This window comes from Meles meles, chromosome 18, assembly GCF_922984935.1.
Source record: "Meles meles chromosome 18, mMelMel3.1 paternal haplotype, whole genome shotgun sequence".
Taxonomy (NCBI): Eukaryota; Metazoa; Chordata; class Mammalia; order Carnivora; family Mustelidae; genus Meles; species Meles meles.
In genome coordinates, this window is record NC_060083.1 from 64,126,598 (window position 1) to 64,149,029 (window position 22,432).

At 52.2% G+C, this 22,432-nt stretch overlaps 1 protein-coding gene across 4 annotated transcripts in view; it reads left to right on the top strand.

Annotated features, from left to right (window-relative positions):
* The window catches only part of TBCD (tubulin folding cofactor D), a 152,590-nt gene that overhangs the window by 7,345 nt on the left and 122,813 nt on the right, over window positions 1-22,432 (top strand). For all 4 annotated transcript variants that reach the window (XR_006815858.1, XM_045984081.1, XM_045984082.1 and 1 more), the window contains exons 4-8: window positions 1,041-1,142; window positions 2,488-2,634; window positions 6,236-6,291; window positions 10,216-10,348; window positions 21,247-21,292. Coding sequence is in view for 3 of the 4 variants with exons in the window: in XM_045984081.1 (XP_045840037.1) it covers window positions 1,041-1,142; window positions 2,488-2,634; window positions 6,236-6,291; window positions 10,216-10,348; window positions 21,247-21,292 (484 nt within the window). In the remaining variant the exon portion in view is untranslated. The remainder of the gene's footprint in view (window positions 1-1,040; window positions 1,143-2,487; window positions 2,635-6,235; window positions 6,292-10,215; window positions 10,349-21,246; window positions 21,293-22,432) is intronic.

The window sequence follows — 22,432 nt, forward strand, 5'->3', positions numbered from 1 at the left end:
CATAGCACTTCAGAGTTGACAGAACACTTTCTTATATACTCGGTCCAGAAATTACTTTCCAGATGATATTTTTCAGGAAAGATGGTTCTCATACATAAGTTGTAGGTTTCATTCTTTCTCTTTTACCATATATTGGGGATCAGATGTTAGTGATAGTGATCTGTGGGTCCTTTGGCTGAAACCACATCTTAGCATCTTGCATTTCAATAGATCAGGTAGCACCTAGCTAGAAAGGAAGGGGAGCAAAAGGGAGGACGGAGAGGGAGAAAGATAGATGACTGATTCAGAGGAGTTTCTTACAAAGAAAAAGTGGATAAGCTTGGTGAAAATGGAAACTTTAATGTGCAGAATTTCCTGGGGATCTTGTTAACAAGGCAGATTCTAAGAAAGCAGATCTGGGGTGGGGCCTGATGTTTTGTATTCTTAGAGACTCCCAGGTGATATCCCTGTGCTGGCCTCAGACTTACCCAGCTGCAGTTTGGATCACGGGAGTGACTCAGAGCCATCTCTGGGTGGGTGTTGTGGGGCTACACAATATAGTAGCGCCTGCTGTGTGGGGAAGTGAGGTGCTTGGCTAGTGAGAGACCCCACGGCTGGGCTGCCTGTGTGTATACTTCCCTGTGGCTCAGTTGGTTGAGTGCAGGGTCTCTCCTGAAGGGGTGGTACCACTGTGTTTATGGGAGCTGTAATGAATTTGGGGACCTTTGAGGTTTTCGAGGACTTATTTCCTCCTAAGTGCCAGAGGGCGATTGTATAAACAAGGTAGAAGGAAACCTCTTTGTTTTGTAGCATCTCTATATTTTTGATGAAGCACATATGGTACGTGTGAAGTTGGGGAGAACGTACTTATGAAATGATGTCAGAAGCCAGGGTAGCTTTCTTGTGCATTCTTAACAAGTTCTGTCACTGTGGTAGGCATAATTCTCTTCTGATCTTTGGGTGGAATGGGTGGTGATCTTCGTTGATAGGGGAAGAAGATAATTTTGCTACTTTCTATGTGTCCTAATTATGTAATAATTCAGTGTCTTTTAATTTGGCAGGTTCGAGGATATAAAACATTTCTTCGTTTATTTCCTCATGAAGTAGCCGACGTACAGCCTGTTTTAGATATGTTTACAAATCAGAATCCTAGAGATCATGAAGTGAGTGTCTTTTTTTCTCCTCCTTTTCTTTCCCAGCCTTGTCCCTCCTTCTTTCTTACCTTGTTTGTTCCACTCCTGATTGGCGGCTTTATCATCCTGTTTCCTTTAATTTTATCTTGCGCTGTTTTGTATCCCTTTCTCTTTTATTCTTTTGACTTTTTCTGTTATTATGTTACTTAAGTTATTTCCTTTTAAAATATGCCTACATGTGGTGTCGTGATAATAACCTTCCAGATTTTTAAAAACTGAAATATAACTATTTTGGGGGTCTCCAGGACCATCCCCAGTTTTGATTTTTCTCTAGGACCACTGTAGGACTCTGCATGTAGTTGTTTATGGCTGGGACTCATTAGTAGCAAAATCAGCAAAGGGAAAAGGCATATGGGGTGAAGTTTGGAGGAAACCAGTAGCAAGCTTCCAGAGTCTTCTCCCCATCAGGTCACACAGGGCACTTGTAAGTCTCCCTAGCTGAGCTGTGATGAGGCATGTGAAGTGTTGCCCACCGGGGGAGGTCGTGCAGACCAGTGCGCACGGTTTTTCTTGGGGGCTTGTCACATGGATCCTCTGCCAAGTATGGACTGATTCCAGACTCCCTAAAGGAAAGCAGGTTTCGATAGAAGCGACGTGGTTTGTACAAATAGTCCAGACACAGGGAGTCCCACTTCTCAGTGAATGTGGGAAGCCTCCCGAAATCCAAGTTCCCAGATGCCCGCGGATGGCCAGCCTTGTCAGCAGGCTCTCTCAGGAGTCAGGTTGCTCCGGGAGCCGTCTTCTGCACAGTGTGTGTCCGAGGGACATAGGTCGCGGCTGCTCCGCCAGGGAGTCGTCTTTGTGGATGTGTGCACATGCAGGTGGAGATGGGGGGATCATCTCCCTGACTCGTGTCCCCGATGGGTGATTCCAGGGCCAAAGTGGAGTCTTGTTTTGTTGACTACCTAAAGTAAGGGCATTCCTCTTTGACTGGACAGTGAGAATATTTTTCTTTATTCTTAAGTCTTGTGTTTTCCATCTTTTTATCTGTTTTTCTCTTTCTCAAAATGCTGATTGTATACCGAAGGGTGCCAGTGAAGAGAACCGACTGTACTGATACGTTGTGATTTTTCTTTTTTCATTTTGCTGTTTCTTTCATGTGATAAGGCTGCTAGCTGTCTGTATGACAGAGGGTGTGTGTGGGTTACAGTCGATCACGGAAGGGCTCACGATGGTCTGCACTCCAGGCTCTGAGGTGGATAGCTTCTGAAGGGCCTGTGGTGGGCACTGAGTGGGCAGGGAGGGCTGTGAGGGGGCATGCAGATTGCCTCTGTCCTTTACACCAGAGTCATTTTACTTTGATTTAACTTCTTAGACTTGGGAGACCCGCTACATGCTTTTACTGTGGCTCTCCGTGACCTGCCTGATCCCTTTTGATTTTTCACGCCTTGACGGGAACCTCCTCACTCAGCCTGGGCAAGTGCGAATGTCCATAACGGACCGTGTTCTCCAGGTGGCAAAGGTAAGTGCGACCGTGCAGGCCGCTAGCTGCTAATTGGCCATCTTTTCCGTTCTCATGCCGTCTTATGTTAGCATTTAATTAGGTAAGCTCTTGACATTTGTGTTTCTTCAACCACTGTTACTGCTTTTTTACTGAGGTAAAATTCCATTTCATGACCTATTTTGAAAATGTGATAATTTGGGCGCCTGGATGGAGCCCCGCATTGGGTTCTCTGCTCAGCAGGGAGCCTGCGTCCCCCTCTCTCTCTGCCTGCCGCTCTGCCTACTTGTGATCTCTCTCCCTGTCAAATTACATAAATCAAATCTTTAAAAAAAAAAAAAAGTGATAATTCATGTAGGAGGAAGGATGAATGACTTAGCAAATCTCCTTTCTTTGTAGGTAGTACAACTACTCTGTTAAGCATTATAATGACATATAAGAGATTTCAGGGAGCAATTGTAAGAAAAAATGTCCATTTAAAATTTGTTTTTTAATTCTTAATGTTATATAAAACAGGATCAGTGTAGAAAAATTAGAAAGTAAAGCAAAGCAAGAAAGATACTAAGTTGAAGTCCTTCAAATTCTGGTGCCAAGAAATAATAACATTTATGTAGTTTTGGAAACTTTTTGTGATATAGTAATTTGTCTATATGTATAATATTTGTATTACCCCAAACTTGAGTGGTTTAATACAGCACACATTTATCATCTCACAGTCTCCGTGGGTCAGGAACCTGGGTGTGACTTTGCAGGACAGTCTGATCACAGTCTCCCTGGCTGTAGTCCAGGCTCGGCTTGAGCAGTGTCTGCCTCCACGTTGTCATGACAGTTGGCCGAAACCAGACCCTCGAGGGTGTTGGCCGAAGGGCTTTAGTTCTTTGCTGGCTGTTCCTTGCCACGTGGCCCCCTCTAAGTGGCAGCATGTTCTCTTGAAGCCGGCAAGGGGCAGGGTCTGCTAATGAGACAGAAGTCATGATAATGTGTCACCAAATTACAGAAGTGATGTCCCACCCCTTGCCAAATTCTCTTGGTTAGAAGCCAGTCACTCTGTCCAGCCCACACAGGAGGGATTACATAGGAGTCAACACCAGCGATCAGGCATTCATTGAGTACCTGCTATGTGCCAGACACTATTCTAACCATCTTTTGTATGGTGGCTCACATAATCCCACTTAAAATTTTACTCCTTTAAAAAAAATTTTTTTTAAAGATTTTATTTATTTGTCAGAGAGAGAGAGAGCGAGAGTGAGCACAGGCAGACAGAATGGCAGGCAGAGGCAGAGGGAGAAGCAGGCTCCCAGCCGAGCAAGGAGCCCAATGTGGGACTCGATCCCAGGATGCTGGGATCATGACCTGAGCTGAAGGCAGCCACCTAACCAACTGAGCCACCCAGGTATCCCTAAAAAAATTTTTTTTTAAAGATTTTACTTATTTCAGACAGAGTGAGAGAGAGAGTACACGAGTGGGGGCGGGTGTGCAGAGGGAGAAGCAGACCCCTCGCTGAGCAGGGGACCCGATGCGGGACTTGATCCCAGGACCCCGGGATCATGACCTGAACGGAAGGCAGGTGCTTCACGGACTGAGCCACCCAGGCACCCCTTTTTTAAGTTAAAAAATTTTTTTTCAAGATTTTATTTATTAGAGAGAGAGCATGAGAGGAGAGAGGCCAGTGGGAGAAGCAGACTCCCCGCCGAGCAGGGAGCCCGATGCGGGACTCGATCCCGGGACTCCAGGATCACGACCTGAGCTGAAGGCGGTCGCCCAACCAACTGAGCCACCCAGGAGCCCCTAAGTTAAAATTTTTTTAAAGATTTATTTATTAGAGCGTGTGTGTGCATGGCAGTTGGTGGGGGAGAAGGAGAGAGAATCTCAAGCAGGTTCCAGACCCAGTGCTCCTGACCCTGAGATCATGACCTGAGCTGCAGTCAAGAGTGGACGCCCAACCAATGAAGCCACCACAACGCCCCTTAAGGATCTTTTTTTATAATTAAGAAAAATAAAAAAAAAAATATTAAGTAATCTCTACAGCCAGTGTGGGGCTCGCACCCACAACCCCACCATGTCTCACCAGCTGAGCCAGCTAGGTGCCCTGACAGTTAATTCTTTTTATCCTCACTTTACTGAGGGGGCAATAGTGAACAAAAGGAACGTAGCTGTCACTTTATCAGAAGTGGTAGGTCCAGATCTGAAGCTGGCGGCTTGGCTTCTCCTCCTGCGCTGCTCACCACACTCCGTGCCTCCCGCTCTGTGCGGCCCCTTGGCGTCCTGCCGCTCTGTGAGCTGCTCTTCCCTGGCAGTCTTCCTGCGTCAGTGAGCACGTGGCTTCTCATAATCCGTGAGGGAAAAGGGGCTCCGCCGAGCCCTGATTTTAGAAATATTCTCTTGGGGCACCTGGATGGCACAGTTGGTGAGTGTCTGACTCTTGGTTTCGGGCCAGGTCGTGACCAGGGTTGTGGGGTCCAGCCCCATTCGGGGCTCTGTGCTGTCTGCTTGAGATGCTCTCTCCCTCTGCCCTTGCCCCACCACGCACGGGGGCACACGTGCTCTCTCTCTCAAATAAATAACTCAGTCTTTTAAAAAAAAAAATGGTCTCAGATGGACATTGAGTTTGTTTCTGGTTGTGTTCTGTGAGAAGTAGTATGGGGTTCAACGCCCTTTACATACTCTTCGTGTATTTATCTTGTAAGTGGGATTGCCAGGTGAGCGACGATATGTTTCTAAAGGTTTGGCGCTGGATATGTGATTTTCCCCCAGAGAAAAGATCTTTTGTGTATGTATCATTTGGAAAAGAGTTAGTTGAGATGAGAATTAGAAACTTCCTAAGGCAGCCTCCGAGGGAAAGTTACTCATTTGTGTTAACCCTGGGTCCTCTTCTGTTTGAGTGGGGCCTCCTCACCGTTCTGTGTACTAACGTGTTGACAGGTCCTGAGTGTGCGTTGTGGACACCGATTTTTTTTTAAAGATTTATGTATTTATCTATGTTGTATTTATTTAAAGAGTTTATGTATTTATTTGACAGACAGAGATCACAAGCAGGCAGAGAGGCAGGCAGAGGGAGAGGAGGAAGCAGGCTCCCCGCGGAGCAGAGAGCCCGATGCGGGCTCGATCCCAGGACCCTGGGATCATGACCTGAGCCGAAGGCAGCGGCTTAACCCACTGAGCCACCCAGGCGCCCCTATGTATTTATTTTTGAGGGAGAGCGGGAGGATGAGCAGGAGGAAGGTCAGAGGGAGAGGGAGAGAGTGTCTCAAGCAGACTCCTTGCTGAGTCACACACTCAGCGGACTGAGCCGCCCAGGTGCCCCTGTGATTCTTTTTTACAGCTGGGTGACACATATGCGTTTCACTTTTCTGGTGTTTTTACACATGTGTATTTCACGGGGTCTGGCCACATGCTCTGTGCAGCGGGACACCTGCCGGGCACTGAGCGCAGTATTTGGCAGCTGCTGGCAACTGCAGTTCGAGTTTCGGGTGGTTTTTACAGCTTTGAAATTTGGCCTCTGCCTAGAAGCTTCACGGGCTGGCTTCTTCAGGAGCTCCCGTGTGTGGGACTGGCCGGTGACGGGGTCCCAGAGATCTATATGGTGTGTGTAACAGTGCCTGTCCTTGATCCTTTCTTCTAGACCTACTTGGTTGTCAGTGACAAGGCCCGAGATGCAGCCGCAGTCCTTGTGTCCAAGTAAGTACCCGTTGGCCCCCTCACAGCTGTGTTGGTCTGTACGAGACTGGTGTGTTCTGAGAGGGTTTGTCTTACATATTCTTCTGTGTTCCCTGTGTTGCTGTGGAACCTTGGAGGAGGACTCCAGGATGATGGGCCTGGGGAAGTCTTTCCTACTGCCCAGTACTTAACCTTTCTTTGAGGGAGCGTTGGCTGTTTGGCTGCAGGAGACTTCTGACCCTGAGAGTGCTGGGCTGGGGGCTCCCGGAGGTCACCCGACAGGCCCGTCAGCGGAGCACAGATTTGGAGCAGGTTATTTATGCCTCGGCCAGGACCTCGCCTTTGGGGTGGTGGCCGTTAGATGAGTCTGTAAAGTCACTTGGAAAGCTGTTACCACTGTGGTTTATGGAGATCATGAGCTTGATTGAGTCAGTGTGTCTGGGGATAAAAATCCCCAGGGCGCCTGGGTGGCTCAGTGGTTTAAAGCCTCTGCCTTCGGCTCAGGTCATGATCTCAGGGTCCTGGGATCGAATCCCGCGTCGGGCTCTCTGCTTGGCGGGGAGCCTGCTTCCTCCTCTCTCCCTCTCTGCCTGCCTCTCTGCCTACTTGTGATCTCTGTCAAATAAATAAAATCTTTAAAAAAAAGAAAAATCCCCAAACATTCTCTGTTGACTGAAAAGCAGACTGTGCCTCCAACATGTGAACACGGCTTTGTCGATGAGCTTGGGGAGCTGACCCAGCAGTGGCCCCGGGTCTCTGAAAAACACCTAAGATGTGGGTGAGAACTGTGTCAACTTGTTCCATGAAATGAGAATGGAGGGGCGCGTGGGTGGCTCAGTAGGTTAAAGCCTCTGCCTTCGGCTCAAGTCATGATCCGAGGGTCCTGGGATCGAGCCCCACATCAGGCTCTCTGCTCGGTAGGGAGCCTGCTTCCTCCTCTCTCTCTGCCTGCCTCTCTGCCTTGTGATCTCTCTCTGTCAAATAAATAAAATAAAATCTTTAAAAAAAAAAAAAAAGAAATGAGAATGGAAGGAAGCGATTTTTCTGCATTAATCTTTTGTAGGACATGTGACTTAAAATCAGTGAGTGGAGTAAATAAATGAGAAAATTTGGCTTTCCCTCACTCTACATTTGTGAAAGTTGAAAATGGGCCATAAAAACTTTTGGATATTTTGATTGGGAAAATGGGCACCACCTCATTCAGGGTCCCCTTATACTTGGATGTGTAGCCATGAACTTGGACATGGTAAGAGAAACCCTTGCTCTGTAGGGCAGGGGGCCCTGGGTGAAGTGTTTGTGCGGCACTTGCTGCAGCCTAGGGCACAGCGTGAGTACAGAGCTGATTTCAGGTGTGAGGGGAACACGGGAGCCCACCGCAGTGCTTCACCCGGAGGAGGGAGATACTCGCTTGACAGAGGTTTCTCGTGCTTAAAAAAAAGAGTTTCGGGGCACCTGAGTGGCTCATTGGGCTAAAGCTTCTACCTTCGGCTCGGGTCATGGTCTCAGCGTCCTGGGATCGAGCCCCACGTTGGGCTCTCTGCTCAGTGGGGAGCCTGCTTCCTCCTCTCTCTCTGCCTCTCTGCCTGCTTGTGATCTCTGTCAAATAAATAAACAAAGTCTTTAAGAAAAAATAAATAGTTTCTTTTTAATTGTAAGAGTAATCACGTGTTTTGGAAAAGAAAAAAAAGTGTTAAGTACAAAATCCGCATGTACTTTCATCCCCCAGAGAGGTAACTGCTCTGCCTTTGCGCCTGCCATCGTCTGTGGGCGTGTCTGTCTGGGGACACGTTGCTGTACACACTTGTCCCACAGGTGCCGACAGGTGGGCCTGGAGCTTTATTCAGTCTTTTTCCAAAATACAGTTACGGTGTGAATGTGTTACTGTTTCTCCAGTCCCCTACTGGACATGTAGACCGTTGCCCTGCAACGTGTTAGTAGAGTCAGTGTTGTCGTGAACGTGTTACAGAAATCTTGGTACCGTTCTGGTTGAGTCTTAGAGATGAACTCCTGCAAGTAGAATGGACATTTTCGGGGTTTTAAATGCAATTACTGGAAAGGTTATCTTTCTCCCATATTTACCAGTACTGTGTGTGATCCTAACGTTTGACAAATTTATTAAATGAAAAATAATGTTTGTTTGTTTGTTTTTGTTTTAAAGATTTTATTTACTTATTTGACAGATCACAAGCAGGCAGAGAGGCAGAGAGAGAGGAGCGAGCAGGCTCCCCACTGAGCACAGCGCCTGATGCGGGGCTCGATCCCGGGACCCTGGGATCATGACCTGAGCCGAAGGCAGAGGCTTTAACCCACTGAGCCACCCAGGCGCCCCTGTTTCTGTTATTTTTTATCACCAGCAATACTGAGGGTTTGGTAGAGTTATGTTGAGTTTACTTTGTGGAGCACCCCATCTCTTCGGACTGGGGAGGTGAAGCCCTAAACCTTTCTTTGTTCCCTCCCTGCGGTCCTCCAGGAAAGGTGACCTGCAAACAGACCCAACCTCTTGGCAGGACTCTTCCTGCACCCTCTAGTGGTCGGGACGAGTAAGCGTCTTGCCTGGTCGGGGCTGGTTTTCAGGGCGTTACAAGTGCCCCAGCCCATTGGGCAGGTTGTGGGTGCCTCCAGGCGGTGCTGTGACTGCGCTGGGTGAGCCTCACAGGCAGTGGCTCTTAGGGAAGAGAGGGCTCTGAGGTGGGACGAGAGCTTCCCGCAGGGTTGCTGAGGCAGCGACCAGAACCGCACCGAGCGCGGCTCCCGAGCAAGCCGTAGTGTGCGTGGCGCCCACAGGCGGGAGACGTGGGCCCGCATGTCGTCAAACGGGTTTCTGCTGCATTAAGTGTGGGGGGCAGCGAAGGGGGTGCGAGGTCCTGTCTCCCGACTCTGGTCTCCCGTCTCCGTGGGAGGGTGTCCTTGGGCCTCTCTCAGAGGCTGCACGTCTCCCGCCCTGTGTCTCTTCGTGTTCGGTGCCCGTTTCCTGTGCTGCCGCCCCAGGAGTGAAGATTTCCCAGGAGAGGACGGGTTCAACCCGAGCCCCTGAGTCAGAGAGCTCAGGGCCTGGCGTGCGAACTGTGAACTGGAATAAAGGGGGCTCAGGCGTGGGTGTGGGGGCTCGGGGGTGGCTGCCGGCTTAGACCAGGCATGTAAGAGTGGGCAGGGTCCGGTATGTGCCATCCGAGCTCCCAGGAGTGTCGAGCTGAGCCTGTGTGGGCTGCACAGGGCTGTGCGGCACTGGGTGGAGGGGGTGGGGGGAAGGAACACCCATGACAGGTGCAGGGAGAGAGGGCCTGGGGCCTGCCGCTGGGCCAGGCCTTGCCGTGTGAGGTGGTACAGTGTCCTAAGGCAGAGATGGATTTGGGCCAAGGAAAGGGAAGGGCTGAGTAGTAGGTGTTGGTGGGGCTCCTGGGCAGTGGTGGGGACGGGAAAGGTGGTCCTGCGGTGTGGGGGTCCCAGGATGAGTGGGAGCCCAGGAGGAAGGAGAACTGGGGGGGGGGTATGGGCTTGTGTATCACCTGGGAGAGGTCATGGGGAGTGACTACCTGAAGGCCATGGTCTGGGTAGTGTCTCGGTGTTTTATTATTTTTTTTAATTTTATTTATTTGACACAGAGAGAGAGAGACAGTGAGAGAGGGAACACAAGCAGGGGGAGTGGGAGAGGGAGAAGCAGGCTTCCTTCTGAGCAGCTTGATCCCAGGACCCCGGATCATGACCTGAGCTGAAGGCAAACGCTTAACGACTGAGCCCCCCAGGCACCCCGTCTTGGTGTTTTAGATTGGAGAGTGTCCTAGAGTGCCTGTCTTGAAAGGAGGACAGAATTCACAATGCGAGGACAGATGTCCTGACATGGAGACTCCTCTTGATGGGAGGACCTGGTGGGCTGGAAGGGGTTGAGCTCTCTTTGGTTGGGGCCTTGACTGAGCTGTCAGCCTGCCTGTTTGTCCCTTCTGGCAGGTTTGTCACGCGGCCCGATGTCAAGCAGGAGAAGATGGCAGGTTTCTTGGACTGGAGCCTGCACACCTTGGCCCGCTCCTCCTTCCAGACCATCGAGGGAGTCATTGCCATGGATGGTACACTCCAGGCCCTGGTAAACACTCCCCCGGGGGAGGGGACAGGTTTTCTTAACTTTGAGTCCATTCTGAAGTAGCTGGAACACAGTAAGAGACCGTTGACCCCAACGGCACAGCACTGCACCTCATGACCCAGGCCTGTCTTTGGGTGGTCCACCCTGGGCTTTCTGCTCCAGTGAAGGAGGTGGCCTGAGCCAGCCTGGTGCGTGGCCACCAGGTGGCAGTGGTGTCCACAGAGCTGGGCAGGTAGGCAGGCAGGTGGGCAGGGCCTGTCCTCCTTGGGTTTCCTGCTGGGTAATTGCGTTACAGAGTATAATTATCGGAACGAGCTCTGATGAAATGAGGCAGGAGGTTTGAACTTCGATTTTGTTCAGCTCCCTGGGTTAGGGTGTTAGGAACAGGTGTGTGAAACACACAGGCACCTGTCCAGAGTGCCCTGGTTGGTGCCCTGCCTCCTACCCTTTCCCACTTCCTGCTTCGTCTTTCTACTGTGTTGCCTTTTCTCGTGCTAACGAGGAGGACAGTTCCAGAAGAGGGGAGGCTGCAGAGGCTCTCATGGTCCTTGGGTGTTGGGGACGTGGTGCCTCCTCTCTGCTCTCTAATTGCAGCAGCTCGGACTTGTGGCCTTTGTCTGAAGCTGTAGAGGCCCAGGGCCCACTTTTGGAGCGCAGGGCATTTTGGACTGGGTGTAAATGGAGACGTTTGGACCAGTGACTCAGTGTGACATCATTTTCTTGGGTGTCGTCCCGTGTGTCGGCTGTTGACAGGTGGGATGAGGCGTGGGAGGCCATGAGGGCCAGTGGAAAGTGGGGCTGATGGTGTTATCACAGGGCAGTGGGCACAGGATGTAGGGAGAGAGGACGTGACGGCTGGGGCTGCCACCAGGGCCTGGGGACAGCCCTTTCTAATGCACACCCTGTCCTGGACACGTAGGGCACAGACTGCCTGGCCTCTCGGAACGTTCTCGGCATCTGTTTCTTTCCATTCATGTTGCTGTTGTCTTCAGGAAGGGCAGAGCCTTTCAGAGGAGAATATTTCAAGACATTTTGTAAAGAAACCTGGAAAAATAGAACATTTTCTGAATTCCTGTGGTCTGTTGAGGTGCTGTGTTTTGTTTTTTTTCCCTTCTTTCTTCTATTCTGTAAACGAATGTGATATGTTGTGCACTAGTTTTTAAAAAATACTGAGAGAAGGGTGCTGGGGTGTCTTAGGCATTTGAATGTCCAGCCCTTGATTTTGGCTCAGGTCACTATCTTGTGGGTTGTGGGATTGAACCCATCTTGCAGGGGGGTGGGGGGCGCCTCTGCTCAGCAGGGAGTCTGCCTCTCTCTGTCTCTCTCTCTCTTTGCCTCTGTCCCTGCTTGGGCACGCGTGTTTGTGCGTACGTGTGTGCACAGACTCTCTAAAATAAATCTTTAAAAATCTTTAAGAATAAACTGAGAGATAATTCATACACCACGAGTAATCTGTTTTTTTAAAGTATATAGGTCAGTGATCGTTTCGTACATGCACAAGGTCGCACAGCCATGACCACTAATTCCAAAATATCCTCATCACCCCTAAAGGAAACCCCGCAACTATTAGCAGTCGTTCCCCATTAATTTAGTTTCTGTCTCTGTGGATTTGCTCATTCTGAACATTTAATATAAATGGAATTGTACAACGTGACCTTTGTCAATGGCTTCTTTCACTTAGTGTTGTGTTCTCAGGGTTCATCCGTGTTGTAGCTTAGATCAGTAATTCACTCTTTTTTTATGGCCAAGTAATACCCGCTGTGTGGGTATCCGTGGTTCTTATGAGTAGTGCTAACCTGGACTTCTGGTGTGAGTTTTTGTTGGAACATACATCTTAGTTCCCTTGGGTATGTAACAATTGTTTTTGTTTTTTAACTGAACAATTTAAATATTTTCTATGTTTTTTCTTATCCATGGCACACACCTGTGCTACTGAGGAAACATGGGGTGTCAGCTTGTGTAGACGCACAGCCTGTGCCCTCAGGTGGCTCTCATTCCAGCTCTCTGCGGTGGCGGCGCTTAGAAGAGGGTTTTATTGGGATTTTCAGGGTAATTGCCACGATAGGAGTCAGTCAGGGTGAGGCTGTCCGCAGGGGCACCTGGTGTGGATGTGGATGGGTGGGGGAGACGCGTGACACAGACGTGTGCCCACCGGGCTGTCATTGCCCGAAGTCTGGGGAGGCGCGTTTACGTTTTAGGTAATTCTGGTACAGGATGGGTGAATGGGGTAGAGATGCTTTATTTGAAGGTTTGGGTGTAAGGGGAGTCTTAATTTTTTGCCCTGAGTTTCACTGAGAAGTCTTAGGTCATAGAGAAACAATCAGAAGGTCTGACAATGTAGCCGGAGCCTCTCGGTCTCTCTGCATCTGTCAGGGCAAAGTGCTAGACCCATGGAGTGTGGGCGCAGGAGAGTCAGGCACATTCGACCTAACTGGCTTTCGTGGTTAGGGTCCTACTTTAGACCTTCTTTGCCCAGTCAGGAATTTGTATCTGGGACGGGCTCTTAGGGTCTCCTGTAACTTTGCCCGGAAGCCACCCCTCCAGGAACCACCTTTCCAGGAGCCACAGCTGTGTAGATACACATAGGGGCAGCTGGGCCAGCAGGGTGACTAGGCTGTAGGGCTGGAGACTGCTGTGACTGCCCTAGGGATCTGTGGGCAGGTGATGCCTGTGTGGCCCCCGCCTGGTCTGGCAGCAGGGAGGCAGGTCTCCTGGAAGAGACAGTGGCGGACCTGTGTACTCAAGCCGTGTGCGAGAGTTCCTGACAGCCCCCTTGTTCCTGGGCTCAGGTCCCTGGGACTCTGATGCTCTTCCTGAAGGTTGAGAAGGGCATAGGGGACCCTTTTTGTCCAGTTCTGCGTTGCTTTGCCCTAGGTCCTTTTATTTACTTTTTTTTTTTTTTTAAAGATTTTATTTATTTGACAGAGAGATCACAAGTAGGCGGAGAGGCAGGCAGAGAGAGTGAGAGGGAAGCAGGCTCCCCGCCGAGCAGAGAGCCCGACGCGGGACTCGATCCCAGGGCCCCGAGACCATGGCCCGAGCCGAAGGCAGGGCCCAAACCACCGAGCCACCATCTTGTTGCTTGTTTCTGCATTGTTCCCACGTTTTCTGCTGCTGCTTCCTAATGGGGAGACACACGCCTTTAATGGCAAAACCCAGTGCTGTGGTGGGACAGGCTGCCGAGTGTTGTCCTAGCAGCTGTGGGAGCAGGTCAGCACCCCTCTCAGTGCGGAGAGCCAGCCGGGAGTGGGGGAGAGCTGTGGATGTGGGTGTCTCTAGGCTCCACCCTTAGGAGAAGTTCTTTCTTTTTCTTGAGAAATAGAGGGATTTTCCCCAAAGCTTCTGCCCCTCCCCCAGCAGGGCACCCGAGCAGCCTGGCAGCCGTATCTCAGAGCTGTTTGGAGAGGGGCGCCCTCAGCGAGGTGGGCAGTGGCCTGACAGGGCAACTCAAATCCTAGGGAAGTGAGTAAATGAAGCTGCTGGGAACTGGCAGCCTGCAGGGCTGGAACCTTCTGGAACCTTCTGGAGCCCCTCTGTTTCCTCTGGAAAATCTAGGGTCTTTCTGGAGTTATACATCTTGTTTCCTTTTCTCTTTTCCTTTTCAAAGCGGTGATTTGGTGTAATTACCGCTGATGCTGCCTGGGGAGGAGGAAGTGGTGTAGGGTGCTGGGCTCTCCTGGACAGGGAGCAGGTTTCACCATGAGCTCGTCAGACCTGAACGGCAGAGGCCGGGCGTCCGCTCTGCGTGATGGAACCTGCAGGTGTATTGTGCTTTCGGATTGCGTCTGTCTCCTTTGATGCACTTGGCTTCGTTTCTCTCCACCTGTTCATTAGCGTGAGCTAGGCAAAACAGGTGAACTCGTAACAAGCACCATCGAAACTAGGGTTTGATTTTATTTTCCTGGAAGCATGTTCCTCTTGCGGCGCTGAGTTTTAACTCTCGTGTGGGGAAACAGGAGTCCGGTGGCTTCCTGTGCCTGGAAGGTCCTCTGGCTTCGTCCTGCTTTCAGCATTAGGGTTATTGCAAAAGGAGGAAATTCGAAGGAGGAAAGCTCAGTATTAAAGGTTGAAAGTGGTCGTCATTTGAACGTGCTGCCACTTCTTCCTTGTTGCTGGTTGCGCCTTCTTGGCTCTCACTGCTCGAACTGAGTGGCCTAATGACTGACGGGGGATGGGGGTTTCTCTTCGTGCGTCCTTGTGGTGGCTGGGAGGCGGCTGGGAGCTTGTGTTGCTGAGGATGGGCTTCTCACACGGAAGCACGGCTGGTGCGATGAGCGGCAGCAAGACGCTCTCTTCGCCAGTTACGACCGTGTCCCCTCACGGGAAGTTTGTGTTACTCACTCTCTCCGCAACAGAAGCGTAGCTCTCATGGAAGGATAGAATGTTTTGTTGTCGCAGACACTAAAAGTCGGGTCATCCCGTCCCCAACGCCCGAAGCCGTTCTGGTTTTGCCTGGAGTCTAAGTAGATAAAAGGTGTCTCCAGCCCAGGCGGAGCGGCTGTCGGTTTGGTGAGGGCGGGATGCACCAGAAATGCACGTCCTGGGCTCCAGGCTTGTTGGCTCTGCCCTTGGGTGCTTTGCTGCCCTGAGGGAGGCCCGTCTGCTGCGGCAGGTCCTGAGCCTCAGGACGCCCTGTAGCAACACCTGTGACCCCAGGCAGAGGCGAAGGCCTTCCTCCGTGCTCCTCTCCCCGCCTGTCCAAGGGAAATAACAAAGCTCTTACCTCAGAGGGTGGTGTGGAGGCTAATTAGTGCATGTCATGCTCTTTGAAGATGAAAAGAAGCCACCTGATTATCCAGAACACTTGTCAGGGAGGCTTTGCTTTCTTTCCTCTGAGGGCTCTCTGGAGAGCAGCACTCTGTGGTTTCCTGTAGGGTTCAGTGTGGCCGGAGGACAAATGGCCCAGTTGAGCTTCTTAGTCGTAGCCCTTGCCGGGGCAGGGTTTCGGGTGGAGGCTGGGGTAAGAGCCCTGTGAGTGTGTGTGTGTTTCAGGCTGATGTGCTCTTCTGGGGGGATGCAGGGGACATGGGAACCTTCAGTTTCCTTGTGGATTTAAATCCACGGAGCAGCCGCCTCTGATACTGGTTTAATTTTATGGAACTCAGCATTTTACGTGGGGCAGGCAGCGTGGTGACATGAGTCTTGTCGAAACACGCATGCTGTGTGGCACGCCTTTAATCCCATTGGCGGGCCTGGTTTTTACACCTGCTGTGTGAGGAGATGACGTGTCCTGCTGGACAGGTGCATGCTCGCAGGCAGCCCAGCCGAGCCCTCGCTCACAGGGGAGGGGGCCTTGCTGGTCCCAGGCTCTCCGCCTCCTGGACGCAGAAGGAGCACGCAGCGGGGCAGCTGGCATGGAGCTGGCCCAGAGCTGCGGGCCTCCCGGCCGGTGCCCTCTATCCAGCTGGGCCTGTGGCCTCCACTGTGGGCCATGCGGGGGCCTTGTAGCTCCCACCCTCTTGGTGGTTGTGGTGAATGGGACCTGGCCGCCCTTACCCCTCCCCTTAAGCAGGTGTTTCTCAGGCCGGGTCCTTGCTGTTGGAGGGCCACGGATGTTTCTCTCTGGAGTCACCCTTGACCTTTAGTTCCTGGTCCTTCTGAGTCCCACAGAGCCCTAGGCCTGTGCATCTGCTGTGCTTCCGACCCCAGGAGTCCGAGCTTGTGCCTGTCATTCTGTCACTTTTCCCTCCTCCTGTCAGCCCGGGGAATGAGGCCCAGCAGCAAACAAGGGTGCTCAGGCAGGACCCAGGTCCAGTCTCACCTGGCCGTGTGGATGAGACCTGGGGTTGTGTCGCTGGCCTGGCCCTCCTTGCCTCACGTGCTGGCCACCGCCTCCATGGCCCATCCTCCACTCTGGGGCAGGAGTCTGTCCTGGGCCTAGAACGGCTCTCTGCTCTGGCACGCCCTCCGCACAGGAGCCGGCTCTGACCGCGGCGACCGCTCTGGGGACAGCGGCGTCCGCTCTGGGGACAGCGGCGTCCGCTCTGGGGACAGCGGCGCCCACCCGTCTCGGTCTCTCAGCCGCAGCTGTGCTTTGTCTGTGCACCCTTCAGTGGCGCCGCTGCAGAACGAGGGGCAGAGGGCCCAGGAACGGGGTTGGGGAGCCTGAGCTGCAGAGTAGACGGCCTGCAGAAGTCTGTCCTCCAGGCCTCTCTGGCAGGGCACCAGGCGCCGGGCAGAGTCGGGCCAAGCAGGCTGCTTGTGTTGGTTTCCCCCAGGGTGTGGGGCCCTGTGCTGGTGCGCCCTCGTGTGCGCCCTGGTTCAGGACACGGTGCGCATGGCGGCGTGGGCCCGGAGCGGCAGAGGCCCTTCTCGGTGGCTCCTGCGGTGGGCGTTCTTGCTCGGGTCACTGGCCCTGTCCAAGTCCCTCGGTGGGCTCAGTGCTGTGCCCGTCTAGTCCCTGGGTGAGGCGCGCCACCTGCTTTTTCTCCTGCTCCTTGTTGGGTCTCCTCTCCTCACTTTCACTTGGAGGGGAGGGGGGCCTCTTGGGGGCCTCCTGGCTGGGGGGGGGGTCCCTTTCCTCCCGCTGGGTTCAGAGCCTCTCCCTGCCCAGGTGCCAGCATGGCTTGGGGTCTTGTCCCCTCTGAGCCTGTGGCCGCACTGCTCTGGTGTGGGAATGGGGCTCTTGCTGCACCGGCCAGCTGGTTACTAAGTTCTCTGCGGCAGGAATCGTGTCTCCGGCACCTTCCACGTACTCTGCGTTAGGCAAGCAGGAGATGTGTGACCAGGATTTTTGGTATTTTTCAGTTGATTGAGAAACAGTTGTTTTTATCTAAAGTTACTGGCTGTTGAAGCCAGTGGGAATAGCAAAGACCTCTTCAGGAGGGACTGTGTCCTGCTGATCCCGGGTCAGTGTTGGACGTCTCCTGCTGGTCTTCCCTCCTCACCGCGTGGGGCTGCCCAGGACCATGTCTGCTGCTCTTAGGAGTGATTCCAGTCCTTTTTCATGGGAGCTTTCAGATCTCCAGCTTTATGGTGTTTGACATTCTTTTTTTTTTAAAGATTTTTATTTATTTATTTGACAGAGAGATCACAAGTAGGCAGAGAGGAAGGCAGAGAGAGAGGAGGAAGCAGGCTCCCTGTGGAGCAGAGAGCCCGATGCGGGGCTCGATCCCAGGACCCTGAGACCATGACCTGAGCCGAAGGCAGCGGCTTAATCCACTGAGCCACCCAGGCGCCCCTGACATTCTTCTGTTAAAGGTTCTTGAAGGCCTTTGTGTGGAAGGTCAGTTTATGGAGTCTGACAGGCTCCCATGAGGCGGGGGATGGGGGACCCCGAAGGCCACACCCAGAGTGGTCACCCTCGAGGGAAAAGAGATGTCCTGCTTCTCCTGGGGGCTGGAGGTGCCTCTGGTCTGGCTGGCTTGTCCCCTTAGCAGGGTGGACCTCCGCCTGGCCAGGGCCTGGTCCTGGAGTGCAGCCTGGGTGGGCACTGTCCTCAGGACACGGCTGCTTCTGCATCTCTCAGGGCTTCTCAGGGCTTCTCTGACCAGTGTCCGCTTACTGTTATTTTGGGGACGGTGGCACGCTGGCTTCGAACGCCCCTTCTCTTTTATCGTTGTGAGCCGGCAGGTGCGGTGGGTTCCAGCCAGGGGTGGTAGGAGGGTGTGTTAGAATTCCTCTGTAGAGCGCATTCCGGGGTGACACAAAGAGGCAGCGCCATTGGGCTTTGCTGCCTTCCATGGAGGGTGTGGCCCTGGGTGGGCGTGCTGTGGCCCAGCCGAGGACGGTGGGGCGGGCTCTAAACGCTGTCCATCCTGAAGCTGGTTGCATCGCTGCCTGATGGTGTTTCCTTTTATCCCCATTGCGTGTGACACAACCCCCGTGAGGGGCATGGTCCGCTCCTCGCACTGGGACAAGAGTCAGGAGTACAGCAAGGGAGGAGCCCGCTTCGCCTGGCTCGAGCCTGACTGCTGGTGTGTTTTTGCTGTCATGTTTTCCTGGGGCGCTGGGGACCGTACCCCAACACCGGGTGCCCACCCGGTGGTGGGCTGGTTCAGAGGGCACGCACCAGCTCACGGGAGAGTTCACAGGTGCTGGCGAGGGGTACCCCTGAGCTGGTCTGGTGTGGGGGACCTTTTTCCCAGGTCCCGGGTGGAGCTGCTTTTCTTGGCCTTGACTTGGTGGTGCCGGAGGGAGCCTTAGACCAGTGTCTCCTGCTCGGCAGCAGGGCGGACTGGTCCCGCACAGCTGACAGCCTGTGATTCACAGGCTCAGAGAACATGCCCTGGGGAGGAGAAGCTGGTGTGCACAGTGCAGAAAAGCCGGCTTGGGTGGGTAGCAGTCGAAAGGTGTGGTAGTTTAGAATGATTACTAAGAAACTCCCTTTTGTTTGCACCTGCGCTGTGCTGGTTTCTAGAACAACAGAAACAGCCCTGACGGTCATTTCTCCTGGGCTGCTTGGTGGTGTTTTCTCTGATCTCCAAGAGGTGTGACTGCTTGGGCAAAGTGGCGCTTTCAGAGGCGTGTCCACTTGGTTCATGGTTTATGCTCCATGAAAAGCGTCTACTTCCCATTTCACGGCCTGGCTGAGGGGTGCTTGAGACCATCAGAAGACGAGAGCGTTTGCCCCACTGCTGTGTGTGCCTGTACAGCCACACGCTCTCAAGAGTGAGTGGCGGTGAACGTGCCCCATTTTTATGTGTAAAAGCAGACTGGGATGTCTGGGTGGCTCAATGGGTTAAGCGCCTGCCTTGGGCTCAGGTCATGATCCTAGGGTCCTGGGATTGAGGTCAGGATCCCTGCTCCTTGTGGAGTCTGCTTCTCCTTCTTTCTCCCTCTGCCTCTCCCCCTGCTCATGCTCTCCCTCGCTTCCTCTTTCTCAAATAAATCTTTGAAAAAAAATCAAATAAATAAAATCTTAAAAAAAAAGACTAACAAAAATGAAACCCTTTTCTTCATTGATTTTGTTTTTTTCCCTTCCTTTTCATCCTTTTCCATGAGTCTGAGTCTGTTCATGAGGGGGCTGGGACTGAGTGACCCTTCTCCTCACATACAGAGAGCTTGGGTTATCCTGTGGGTTCAAGGTTGGGAAGAGCAGAGGGATAGAACTCCTCTCATACCCATAAAGGATGCAGTATTGGTTTCCATTAGTCCAGACAGTGGCTGTCGCTGGGCCTCAGTGCTGGCCCTTCTCTTTGGGGTGGGGACTGCTGGGGCCAAGCCAGGTGTCTCCAGGCAGAGGCCTGTCACCATCTGCCCAAGCACTGCGGTGGGGCCGCGTCAGCACCACCGTTCACCGTTTTTGTTCTGTTCTTACCGAGACTTTATGAAGAATTCGGCAAATAAAGAACGTTCACAGGAAAGATCACTTCTGGCATGTTATAGTATTTTAAATTCTTATTAGTTTAGTTGGTGAATGAACCCCCAAAACGCTTTTTTGGAAGGTTTTATTTGAGAGAAAGAGAAAGAGAGAGAGAGAGAGCACATCAGGGAGGAGGTCAGAGGGAGAGGGAGAAGCAGGGAGCCTGACGTGGGACGCGATCCTAGGACCCGGGGATCATGACCTGAGCCAAAGGCAGACAACTAACTGAGCCCCCCAGCCATCTCCCAGAGAACACTTTAACCAACCCCCAAGTGCTGTTAGCTCTGTTCCTGGCTGCTCACAGCCCTTCCCTCCTTCCCCTCAGACTTCCTGCCCTGGTGGGTTCTCTTTACGTCCCTGCCGCGTGTCCTCATGCTGCCGTCAGGGTGGCGTCTCCTGTCCAGGCATAGACAGAAGCACCCTTACCTACAGGGTGAATTTCCCAAGTCGAGAGTTCTCTGTTGGGTAACAACCCAAAGCCTGGGACTTAAAACGGTAGCCGTTGTGAGGAGTCTGTGGGCTCTGATAGTCTGGGGTCTGGCTAGCTTGTCTGTCTGTGGGGGCAGCTCGAAGGGCTGAGCAGCTCCTTGACGGTCAGGACCTGCTGTCCGGGGACCGGAGTCTAGCGCACGTGGGCTTACATACCTTCACATCTAAAACAGAAGGAGTGCTCCCTTTGCTGGTTAAATACTGTTTCTGAAGGAGAGGAAATTCTTGTAAGAAATTCTTGGAAGTGCTCAATGCTAGGATTCTTTGTTTAAGGGGCTTGGATGCTTGTGTGAATTGTCCCATTTTTCTTCGGACCTGAAAGTGGAGGGTAAAATTTCAGGTTGAGCATTCTGGAGCTTGTGAGGGCTGTGATTTGGACGTTGCCCCTGGTTACAGGAGAAGGGGTGGGAGGTGCCTTGTCAGGGCCCCCCAGGATGAGCAAATGTGTGTGAGAAGCACGGGGAGCCCTTTCTCGCGTGCTGACTGCGCAGGAGTGCACGCCTGGGCTCCCGACCTTCGTGACAGCTGCCTGGGCCGGTAACTTCGACCCTTTGACGCCTTTTCTTGTATACAGGTCCTCAAAGATTTTTAAAAAGGTTATTTATTTGAGGGAAACAGAGTGGAGTGAGAGAGAACAGGAGTTGGGGGAGGGGGTTGGGGCAGCGGAAGGAGAGGGAGAAGCAGATTCTCTCCTGAGCGGGGAGCCCGATGTGGGACTCGATCCCGGGATGGTGGAATCATGACTTGAGCTGAAGACAGATGCTTAACTGCCTGAGCCCCCCTGGTGCCCCACTCAGGTCCCTAAAGAAAACCCAGTGAGGTTCTTCGCTGTCCTTACGGCTGCTGCCCTCACTGGCAGCTCGGTGCTTGTCACCAGCGATGCCTTGCCCTCCCGAAGTGGACTGGCCTTCCGGTCGCATTCCTACTGCACGAAGTCCTTTTCCGACATTGCCTCTCCTGCTTCTTATAATTCTTTTATCATGTGTAGAAACTGTTCGCTATTTTGTGGTATTTAGAGTAAAAATTATGGAAGATGCAGTGAACTGTCCTGATGATTTATGTTTAAATTTGTAAATGTATTTGTAACATTTGACTTTTTTTTTTAAAGGCACAAATATTTAAGCATGGAAAACGTGAAGACTGTTTACCCTATGGTAAGGTTGATTTGTAAGAGGGTGTGTTTGTGATGTGAGTTTGCCTGTCTGTGATCCAGTGTGTGTCTCTTTCACGTTTTATCGTAGTTACAAGAGTGTAAGTTTTGCCGTGCTTCGACGCTGTCATAGTTCTTTGTTTTTTTGTTTGTTTTGTGTGTGCTTTAAGCTTTTTTTTTTTTTTTTTTTTTTAGGCCTGTATGGGAGGTCTGGGCTCTTGATGTGCTGTGTGCCAGGTTTTGATTCTGGGGGACGTGGTGATGTGAGCACACCCCGAGGTCTCTGGCTCACCTCCTGGGACCCTGGTCGCAGCTGCATCGTCTCTGCAGCCGTGGTCACGGCTTTGACCTTTCCCCCATACTCATCATTTTAGACAGAACCTCAGTTCATGATCATAAACTCTGTGATTCTTGCTGCAGAGAAGTTTACTACCTGGACCGAGAGAAATTTCTTGGAGGTGTATATTTTAGAAGATTTGTGAATAAATTTTGAATAGTAGAGCCTGTATTTTTTTTTTAAAGATTTTATTTATTTGACAGAGATCACAAGTAGGCAGAGAGGCAGGCAGAGAGAGAGGAGGAAGCAGGCTCCCCGCTGAGCAGAGAGCCCGATGCGGGGCTCGATCCCAGGACCCTGAGACCATGACCTGAGCCGAAGGCAGAGGCTTTAACCCACTGAGCCACCCAGGCGCCCCAGTAGAGCCTGTATTTTAAAGAAATTTTCATTATGGAAAATTTCAACCACGTGTGAAGGAAGAGAGAGCAGTGCAGCCAACTCCCACATTTCTGTCCCAGGCTTCGCATTTTTCATTCATGGGTGTCTCGGCTCCCTGTGCTGCTCCTCAGCGTGCCCAGACACCCTGCCGCCTGCCGCCTACCTGCGTCTGTTGCAGTGTGCACCCCCAGAAGATAGGTAGGGTGCTTTTAGAAACAGGCGCTGAGACTACCGTCATGCCTGGAAACACGAGCAGCCGTTGCTCGGCGTCGTCCCACGCCCTCCTCAGTGGACTTGCACACTCACGCGCACTGGGTCTGTTTTACGTGACTGTCACTTGTACCCACGTCAGTCACCGCATGCAGTTTGGGTCTTTGCGGGAGTGATTCAGATGCTGCGACAACTTGTCTTGAAATCTTGCCCTCCTCG